The sequence below is a fragment of the Epinephelus fuscoguttatus genome, linkage group LG1 (assembly GCF_011397635.1).
Source record: "Epinephelus fuscoguttatus linkage group LG1, E.fuscoguttatus.final_Chr_v1".
Lineage (NCBI taxonomy): Eukaryota > Metazoa > Chordata > Actinopteri > Perciformes > Serranidae > Epinephelus > Epinephelus fuscoguttatus.
In genome coordinates this window covers 25,719,696-25,730,587 of record NC_064752.1, presented here as the reverse complement: position 1 = coordinate 25,730,587, position 10,892 = coordinate 25,719,696, and the positions used below count along the sequence as shown (strand labels likewise).

General features: G+C 39.1%; 1 protein-coding gene and 1 long non-coding RNA gene across 2 annotated transcripts; one reads left to right on the top strand and one right to left on the bottom strand.

Annotated features, from left to right (window-relative positions):
* Positions 1-1,468: 1,468 nt before the first annotated feature.
* On the bottom strand, positions 1,469-5,184 carry LOC125894392 (uncharacterized). The gene is made up of 3 exons (XR_007450062.1): positions 5,039-5,184; positions 1,898-2,075; positions 1,469-1,758 (listed from the first exon to the last, which is right to left on the bottom strand). It is a non-coding gene; the product is annotated as an uncharacterized LOC125894392 (long non-coding RNA).
* Positions 5,185-5,223: 39 nt separating this feature from the next.
* Positions 5,224-10,815, top strand: srsf3a (serine and arginine rich splicing factor 3a). Its single transcript, XM_049585705.1, has 7 exons — positions 5,224-5,309; positions 6,017-6,069; positions 7,388-7,592; positions 7,681-7,815; positions 9,886-9,909; positions 10,002-10,082; positions 10,195-10,815. Exons 2-7 carry the CDS (start codon positions 6,066-6,068, stop codon positions 10,220-10,222), a joined length of 477 nt encoding a protein of 158 aa, XP_049441662.1. The 5' UTR covers positions 5,224-5,309; positions 6,017-6,065; the 3' UTR covers positions 10,223-10,815.
* The last annotated feature ends 77 nt before the right edge of the window (positions 10,816-10,892 follow it).

The window sequence follows — 10,892 nt, the reverse complement described above, 5'->3', positions numbered from 1 at the left end:
GAGACACCTTCAGAACTTTTCAAAGTATGACTTTTCTAAACACCTGTATCTAATTAAAATAAATGCATGAATAGTGGAGGACCTATTTCAAATTGGTTAGAATATAAATTTAAGGGTTCTAGTATTGGTATTTGTAATCTTTTAAACAATACCCAGCCCTGCAGGTAGCTGAGGACTGACATCACACTAGCCATTTTCATCCGCTTAACCAGGGCCAGTCGCGGGGGCAGCAGGCCAAGCAAAGCACCCCAGACGTCCCTCTCCCTAGCAACATTTTCCAGCTCCTCCTGGGGGACCCCAAGGCATTTCAAGGCCAGGTGAGATATGTAATCCCTCTAATGTGTCCTGGTCTACTCCAGGGCCTCCTACCAGTGGGATGTGCACGGAACACCTCCAATGGGAGGCGCCCAGGAGGCATCCTGATCAGATGCCCCAACCACCTCAGCTGACCCCTTTTGACTTGAAGGAGCAGAGGCTCTACTCCGAGCTCCCTATGGATGTCCGTGCTCCTTACCCTATCTCTAAGGCTGAGCCCAGCCACCCCACAGAGGATACACATATCGGCTGCTTGTATCTGCGATCTCATTCTTTTGGTCACTACCCAGAGTTCATCACCATAGGAGAGGGTTGGGACATAGATGGACACTAGCGATATTCTCAAATGAAAAGGGTACCATGTCAGAGACCTCAGCTGGTACTGTGTATAACATGTCCCAAGTGTCACCCGGTGCTCTGATGTTGACTGCCCATGAGACCATGAGACAATGGACCATGAGACAGTGGAAAACACTATAGTAGTGAACCACACCCAGGTTGTTGTTCCATCCACGAAGAATTTATGAGTTGTTTTTTTCAATTTAGAAAAAAAACCTAAGCCTTCTCTCTTAATAACATGGTGCACTTACACATCAGCTCATATATGAGGCCCTGGTGGAAAAACGAAGCTCCAGATGATCCTGGCTGAAGCCATGTGTGGACGCAGCAGCTCTGGTACCATCAGGGTCCATACTTCAATGTTGATGACAAAACCAGTCACAGACAGATTCCTTTGAAATATGAAAAAATGTCAGTATGCAAATACTTGCTGTATAAAACCTTAGTCTCATGATGTTAAACAGTGTTAAAGTGAATATCATTATATGGCTTGGACTTGAACATACATGGGAAAAAGACACGGTAAAGAAATCTGAACCCTACAGGAAACTATTTTTGGAGTAAGTAGTACAAAACAGTGTATGCAAGCACATGACAAATTGAGCATGTGGAACTGTTAGATAACGTGTGTGTATTTTTACAGAGTTGGTATGACAGTGTTAAAATGTCCGGCACTTAGAAAGCATGAAATGAAATGATGTAGATAAAAGCTCAATTGCATTACATCAGCTTTGGTTAGACCGCAATCTAAAATTGTGTAATGACCCTACAATTAAACCACTACTAAATTATAAATGTTACACTTGCTTAATCTGTTGAAAGAAGGGGCTGAGCAGTTCAACATACCAGAGTAGAAGTCAAGCTTCTGCTGCAGTATCTCTCTATTTTTGTGTTTTAAATCCTCTTGCAGGGACTTTGCTTCTTCTTGTGCCTTCTTTCCCGATCCGTGGCATTTCTTAGGTCCTGACACAATTAACCTTCTCTTGAGCTTCAGTTACTTGTCTTTTAACTTCAGCTGGGTCAAGGGCATACTAATACTGACTCCTGAAGGTCCTCTGCAGCAGCTTTTTGTTAGGTCCCGCTTGACCTGGATCTACTGGACACCTGGAGATAAAGTAGAAAACACTTAGTTACTTACTTAGTTACGTAGTTATAGTTTGTAAGCAAATGTGTATGTGAGAGATAAAGATCACACGAAAAGTTGTCATTGTTTATATAGAAACAATTTCTTAATGATACCAACTTTCCAAAGATGGTCAGGAAGTGACACGGTCACTCCCTCCTTTAGATGAGTTTTCTGTCCAGTCATGTCAAAGTCTTCAGTCTTGAACTGACAGCTGCAGAGAACTCAATGGTCATTTCCTCAAAGTCCCTTCTCCTCAAAAGTGCTGTCCATGCTTCTGTGCACAAACCAAGTCTGTCTGAAAATACACGATGCAATTTTGCATGCAACAACCAGACACAAGAACACGTATTACAGTTTAAGTCCACACTGTAAAAATGTGAATATCTGTCGAGCATAATCCGAGCATGCTGTTCCACTTTATATACTTCATATCCACCCAACCTCATTATGTCTGTAAACAACCTGTTACATCAGTGTTTATAGAAGTCAAGTGTTGTTCACCTTGTTTAGCTTTGTTGTTCTTGTTTTTTGTGTGTGAACACATACACTGACCAGCCAAAACAGTGCAACCCCCAGTGTGTGAAGAGTATAACACTAATCATCTTGTAACAATCCAGTCTGAATCTGGATCTGATGAATTTGGAGGCCAAGTTGACGCCTTGAGCTCTTTGTCACGTTCCTCAGGCCATTCATGAGCAGTTTTTGCATTTAGGCATGGTGCATTGTGCTGCTGGGGGGGGGGGGGGCATTGCCATTGGGGAGTGCTGTTGAGTGCTGGAGGGGTGCTTGGTCTGTAATAGTGTTTAGGTGGGTGGGGCACATCACGTGGCAGGACCAGAAGCCAAGGTTTCCCAGCAGAACATTGCACTGTAACAAAATGATCAATGTTAATCACTTCACCAGCCAGTGGTTGTAATGTTTTGGCTCATTGGTGTATGTGGCAAATAAAACTGAATTTGACTTTGAATCTTTTGTACCTGCGGCACTCCTTTTATGCAGCAACATCTCGGCCTCATAACTTTATGAGTACCACTCACAAAGCCTATCACTAATCTACAGCTATTCAGGAATACAACTGAAGCTGATTTGTGCATGACTCAAAGTCCTTGAGCTTCAGAATTGCAGTCTCATGCTGAGTAGGTGTTTATTCAGTCCATTTTTATTGCATTACATGAGAACAGAGATTTGTTTAACTGCCAAGAAAACATATTGGCCAGTCTCAGGCACTCCATTAATATTGGGTGTGCTGGTTCATGTTGGTCTATAGCCCTAACAGGGTAGAGAACTTTGAGCTAAGTTAGCCTTAGCTCTATGAGTGATCCAGATTTGGCTCGCTAACCTTCTACGCAGAACTTTTATAACTAAATCAAATATGTTTTTACATAGTTTTTTTTTTTGTTTTTTTTTAGATATTTTTATGGGCATTTTTTGCCTTTAATTGACAGGACAGTGAAGTGTGAAAAGGGGACAGAGAGAGAGAGAGACATGCAGCAAAGGGCCACAGGCCGGAGTCGAACCCGGGCCACCACTGCAACAGCCTTGTACATGGGGTGCCCGCTCCACCACCAAGCCACCGACGCCCCGTTTTTACATAATTTTGATCTGAGCTATTGTCTTTATAATTATGCCTGGCAGGCTTAATTATAAAGACAATAGCTCAGATCAAAACTGGAATGTGGAATGTGTGACAAACAGATAAACATCATGAAACATGGGAGGAAAAGGCCAGAAGTGAAAGTTATGCTCAAGCTACGTTACTCTTTTTTATGAGAAAAGAATATGTGTGTGTGAAAAAACCTTCAAATCATATAACATAACAATAATATATAATAACATTTGCCTAATCACTAAAATCAACAGGCCTTAATTTGGGACAGGCCCTTTTCCTTCCATACAAAACTGTTGTTCAGCAAAGGATATACAATCAAATTGTTTCTTTAAACCAGTATGAATATTACTTGTATAAAAAAAAGAGGCTTCAGATAAATATTTATTAAGAATCATTCATTTGATCTAGCTCTGACAAACAGAGCATCAGATAGACAGAGTTACAGCACTCAAGGATTACAGCACCCAGCATACTGGCACAACTGGGACCCTTACAGACTAATGGACTATGAATAACTTACAGGGTAATCAAGGAATGGACACATAATTAGAGGGAGCAAACAACCTGCTTTTATACAGCTGAAGAACTTCTATTAAAAAAGACCAGGAGTCTAATTGAGACAGGCCTTTATTTGTCTAAATGTGCAGCTACACTGGGCTAATAAAAGGGAGTAGTAATTATTTTAAGCAACACAATCTGAACTATTTTATGTGCAATGACTATATATATATATAATTTTTTTTTTTTTTTACTCATTTTATTGTGCACTTTATACTGTATTTGATGCTGCCAATCCCTCTACAGGTGCCTTAGCATTATTTTATTATTTTAGTATTTATTCCCTTTTATGGTCTGGATTTTATCTTATTTTTATGTATTTATTTTATTTTGTAACATATTGAGTGAGTGTTTCTTTGTCAGTGTGTGAAGCTCCACTGAAACAAATTCCTATCAACATGTCGATTTGGCAATAAAGTATTGAATCTTGATTGATATATAATTAATTATATTTTATATATATACCAGACAGTTTTAACATAGCCTATAAAATAATTGAAGACTATCTTAATTTTTGAAGTTGATTACTTTGTACAGAGGACATGGTGAAATTGAGCACATTGAGACAACCACAAAAGCTCAGGAAAAACAAAAAGTATTTTAATGTGTAACGTTATTATTCTGTGTTTACGTGATAAGGAAGACTTTAATCTACAGCCAAATTTAAGCAGTTCTTAATATAATATTTGACGCATTTTAAAAGAAAATGTGAGTGCATAATACATGGGGACAGATATGTTGCTGTAACGTTGATGTTTCATGCTGCAGTGCACCTGCTAACGTTACAGTTCGGGCATGTAAAAGACTGTATGTAACGTTAATATGATCGTCATGAAACAGGTGTAAACAAACAATTTAGATAATTAAGGACGACTTAACTCAATAAAGTATGGGTTAAATTAGAGGGACATAGCCGACTGATAAATATAACCGTTTTCTTACTGACAGAAGTTCATCCTATTATTTTCTTCACCTGACATAAGTTAGCTTAAAGTTGTAACGGGACAGTCACTTGAAACAGACAGTTGTGATGGGCTATATCAAACTCAAGTCGTTCCTGACAGTAGAATTATTGTAAAATAATTTCTCACCTGTGAAATGTGTCTCCCTGTGGCTTGGTTTTGATTTTTCTATCATTAGTAAATCCCATGACAGCACTGAGGTCTGGCATTTTCTATTTTCAGCCCAACCGTTCGGGACCTGTTCCAACATGGCAGCGGCAGAGAACCGGAAGTAGCGCGTGATGTAGCGTCTACGTGTATATAGCTACGTATGACTGCTCACAACAGACAAGCTAACCTAGCGACTGAGAGCCGTGAAATCTGCTGCTAACGTTTCTATCGAACCGCAGACACAACAAAGGTGAGCTACATGTCTTAGACATATTAAACTGCTTGTGTCCATCCACGTAATGTATAATGTAACGTCCGTTGGTGTGCTGGTGGGCTCAGAATTTTTCTTCCTAACTGTTTCGTCGTGATAAATGTAAAATTTGCTAGCCTATGCTGCTACATGCTGTTCTAGCTAACTAAGCTAACGTTAGCGTCAATGTTTGCTAGGCTGTTTTGGGGGATCTGGGAATCACTGCAACATAAATATTTGGCAACTTAAGCTCAGTTAGACGCGGAAGTATGAGGTTTGTGTAACGTTAGTGAAATGTTTACCGGGAAAATCTGCGTTTTAAACGAATCAAGAGCATGTAAAGACAGGTTAATGATTACCTGGTCGCCGATACGCATGAGCTAACATACTTTTGGTTGCAAGTTAACGCTAGCTGGTTAACGTGCAGCCAACGTTAGCACTCTGCTATGTAGAGCTATATGATCAATAATGTGGTCCAATTTGTTGTAGTCAATACCCGGCCAAATCTGCGTGCTAATGTTTAATGTAGAAAATTTTATAGCAGTCAATAGGCCTCTTTCCCAGAGGCGGAGAATGAAATGCCTTGTCAAGATGAACACAGATACCAGGATTTCCTTTATGGACAGTGAATTGTGACAATTGTTTATGTAGCCAACACTGAGGTCATTTGTGTGGCTGTAACATTTTCTGACTGACTCCCCTTTCAGGCACATCTGACTGTAAGGCTCTAACAAGTGGATATTTAAAGCTGGTGAAATGAGTAAGTTTCGGTCATTTGTTAATCTGCTGATTTCTCGATGTTTCATTGTTGCTCCCGCTCAAAACACTAGGGTGTTTCCCCAGGGAAATTCTTTCGCTGAGGTGATAAGCCTAAAGCTTGACACACCCAGTTTCATTATTAGTTTAGTTATTGGATGACTGATCACACCTAAGTCACACTCATTAAACATATGGCATTTGCTGTGTGTAATTAAACACAGGGTGACTGACTTACTCTATTTGGAGCATTAATATAATTAATGTAGAATTAACATTAAAATTAAAGAATTGGTAACAGATAACATTCATCATGAAAGGCTGCAGTTATATACACAAATTATGCAAGAAATTCAAGACAGGTGTCCTGCAAGTGTTCATGAGAGAGTATCATGCCGTCAGTGCTTATGCCCTGTATTGTGTGTATATTTAGTGCAGTTTTTAAGTGGTTTTACTTGAGATGGACATGCTATTAATTAGGCGATTCTGGGTTATTATTACCATGATCTGAGACACTAAAATATCCCTGCAATAAATGCTGTGCAGAAATAATGCCTTGCATCATTTTCATGCAGTTATTACATTTGGCTGCATCACTAGTGTCATCTTAGAGGAGCACTTAAAGCACTAGGGGCTCATGATATGAATATAGTACAGTCTCCCATATTCTAAATAGGGATGGGTATTATAAATGCTGTCCTCTGTGACAGTAGTGACGGGACTCCAGTCTAACTTTTACACTGCTAGCAACGGTCAGACCAGTACGTGATTTGGTTACACCTTTTTTAGAATTATTATCATCTTTGATGCCAAAGCTTGTCCCTGTCTGTGTAGCACATAGGGAAAGTTACACTGGCATTTATGTTTCAATGTCAACCCAAACCAAGATCTTAGTTATCCAATATCATGGTTCTTCATGATGTACATGCATATAACATGCTATGCATAGGGCACCAAGTGCTAGCAGGGGTACTAATGAAAATGATCATAATGCACTTGCATGAATGTGACCTTGTGAAACTTTAATTTGCATACTCTCAAATTTTGGTTGCAGTCTGGATTTTTGTGGTTTGAAATATCTCAATACAAAATGCAGAAAGGAAACTCAGAAGCTGTGTACATGCATTTCACAAGTAACATTATTAGATGATGCAGAATAAGTTATTAGGATGTGTAAATAAAAAAATATATATATTTGTTGAGCGCTTTTTACAGACATAAGTTACAAAGTGCTTTACATAGGCATTACAAAACAAGGAAAGATATTGTGACAGTGACCACCTGAACCATATGCCTCCATGTTTGTGTCTCTCTTTTTTCAGGCCACAATGACCAGTTTCCCCTTGACTGCAAGGTTTATGTTGGAAATCTAGGAAACAATGGAAACAAGACAGAGTTGGAAACTGCTTTTGGGTACTATGGCCCCTTGAGAAGTGTTTGGGTTGCCAGGAATCCCCCAGGCTTTGCTTTTGTAGAGTTTGAAGATCCCAGAGATGCATCCGATGCTGTGAAAGAACTGGATGGAAGGTAACTAATTTAACACTGTAATCAAAATTTTCTGTATTTTCTTTTACTTTTTTTGGCACTTTCCCACTCATGTGATGATTTGTGCCAGAAACATGTGTGGCTGTCGAGTGCGTGTTGAGTTATCCAATGGGGAAAAGCGCTCAAGGAGTCGTGGCCATCCTCCATCCTGGGGTAGGCGCCCTCGCGATGATTTTAGGCGACGTAGTCCTCCAGTCAGACGCAGGTATGTATTTCCTACTTGACTCATGAGTCACTTTATTTGTTTACATACAGTCTCATTGTGTGCAGTGTTTTTCTAAAGCACGAATGACAAAGCTGATTTACAATCCCCACACACTGTAAGCATTCATTTTTTTACTCTATCTAAATATAAGTTCATTTGGCAAAGTCATTTAAATCTGCCAACCTCCCACACTGGCAAATAATCTCTTATATCTTTAGATCTCAGACCTATTAAAGCTTAAACCAAAGCCAAAACCAAGTAGGAGGTGATTGGTAGTTGCTGTGACCTAAATTTTATTGTTAGAGCTCTTAGTGCTGTTAAACATGATAGTAAAATAATATTATTATTATTATTATTATTATTATTAGCACACATACGAAATGAGTTCATCAATAGATAAAATTTGGATCCAGCTGCTTTGGGATTTGATTAATCGGTGTCATTCCCTTTTCTCAATATGTTTAAAAAAATCTTAATTTACAGGAGTGACACTTTATAACAAACTTTCTTCATTATTTCATTGTTTTCAAGGTGTTTTGTCGGGTTTTTGTCCAAAGGTAGCTTATGTTAGCATTTGACTATTGATGAACTCTTATAACAATATGTTTGTTTAAAAAAAGCAAGCAACAAAACAGGCTCTGTCAGAGTGCTATTGCTTTACGGGGACATCTTAAGAGGCACAGTTTGCAATTCATCATCAAGCAATCATTCTCATAGGTACTTTCTAGAATTACATTCTGCAGGTGTAAATTTTGTTTTCTTTCTGAGTTCAGTTGCCATCTATTAATAAAACTGAACCCCGTTGCAGAGTCACCACCACGCTTCTCACCATCTGAGTCAGTCAACTAGTCTTCTTTCAGCATCATGTGACTGCTGACCAGGGAGCCCCAATCAGCTTGGCTGGTGTTGTCACATGACCAAGGCGCACCGCCAGTCGTCAGGTTCCACCAACCTTTTGGTCCCTGAGCATGCAGTTCCCAGCATCCTCCTCTTCTTCCTCCAACTTTAACCCAATCGACAGCGGCCCACTTCACATTATCAACCAATCGGCGTCTTTACTCTCTCTATTCTCCACACAACTGCTGTATCAGCGGGAACAGCCCTTGGCTTACATCCCTTCCCATCCTTCCCCCCAAAAAAGGCAGGGAAAATCTACAACTACCCCTTCCAACCAGCCACCAAGCAACTTCATATCTCCAACATTTGCATCATGTGGCAAATCCTCTCTGCAATTCGACTTCCCTCACCATCAGTCTGGCTTCCTTGCGTCATTTCTATCTTGTCCAAATCCCCCCAAATAGTAAGTTGCTTTTATCCTGCTCTTTGTAGTTTGTATGCTTAATCTAGCCATAAAAGGTGCTTGACAGTTTTCCCAGAGCAGTTATGTAATTTAGAGAAAGCTGCAAAAATCTACACATCAAAAGATGTGGTCAAGGAACTTAACTTTCAGTGTTCAATTTTTATATGCAAAAAATTAACTACATTTGGATGTTCACTGTGTAATTGGGCATAAGAGTGCAATTTCATGGCTCGACATTAGGCCACCTTTAGTGATATCCATTGGAGAAAAGAAGTGAAGATGATCACAGTCTGTTTCTGATCACATCCACAGTATGGAGCAATTTAATTTTATCCTGGACCTTTTGTAGATCATTGTGCACAAGCTGTATGCCTCCAGTGTTTAAAAGCAGTATTTTAACACCTCGCAGCAGATGGATGATCTGATGTTTTGCGCTTGTCATAATTAAGTTGTAATGTATTTTTAGTGGTGTTTGTCCCAGGCAAGCCTTAATGTCGAGTCCTGATTTTGTCCTCTATTCTGAAATCTGGCTCCATGATTGGTGCTCATTGGACAAAGTTTCCTTTTAATGAGTTGATCTTGATGCAGTTCATGGATGCAGATGATCCTTCTATTAACAGACAAGGGACTACGTGTAACCACGTTTCCACGAGTAATCCATGTCTCTCAGGATCAAGAATACCAAAGGTTTCATTAGTTATGGGAAGGTTGAATTCTACATACTAAATATTTTTTGCCTCATTTTTTTTTTTACTTCACCTACACTATAGGAGGAGAAGCCGCAGTCGCAGCAGGTAAGCTTGTAACGGTTTTTATTTCAACTCTGGATTTGTTGATAATTAATGATAAAATTCATCTTTATTGTGTTTTTGCTTTGGTTAACCAGGTCTCTTTCAAGAGACAGAGGCAGACAGCGGTCTCTCTCCCGAGACAAGAAATGCCAAAGATCCATCTCACGGTCAAGGAGGCAAGTTTAAGTGTTATTGATAATCATCATACTGTAACCTAAGACCTAATGTTACTGCTAAATAATTTTAATTATCATTTTGCACTTACTCACTTATTTGTTTACTTTTCAGTCGTTCCCGTTCTAACGAAAGAAAATGAGTACCTCAGACAATGGTTCATCTGCAGGATCTCACCATGCTTAGGGGGGAAAAACAATTTTTTATAGCCATGTTTTCTTTTCTCGAGGGATGGCTGAGTTACATATTGTGTAATGGAAGTCCGTTGAATTAACAACAAAGGACCTAAGTCTTTTCTCCTGAAGTAAATTCTGTCTTACCCTGCATGTTTAAAATGATATACTGGATTTAGTTTGACATTACCATCCTGTTTTTAAACTGTTGAATTAAAGCTCATGTTGTGTTTTTTTTTATTTGTTTTTGTTTGCTTTTTTAAATTCTTGGTTTTAGATGACTGGCAGTGGGTTAAGGTGAGATGCACCACCAGTTAAAAGCATACTTCATACCAGTGACAGAAATGAGACTGGCAACAAATGTTAAATACTGGTGCTGTTATTTTCAGGCTATTCTTTAAGCCAGAAACATGTTCTGTAATTCTGTATTTTACCTATGTCAATTTTGCCAAGAAAGGCATTTACTCTATTCAACTTTGCTTGACTCTCTGAGCTCTGACAACTTGTGCTGCTGCAGTTAAAAAAAAACTTGTTCAATAAATGGTTTTCCAAGGTGACTAAATCTCCTCTTTGTCTTTTCTGTTTGGATAGTTACAAAAACAAATTTGTTTAATAATATGTCAAAACTCACATGTATAA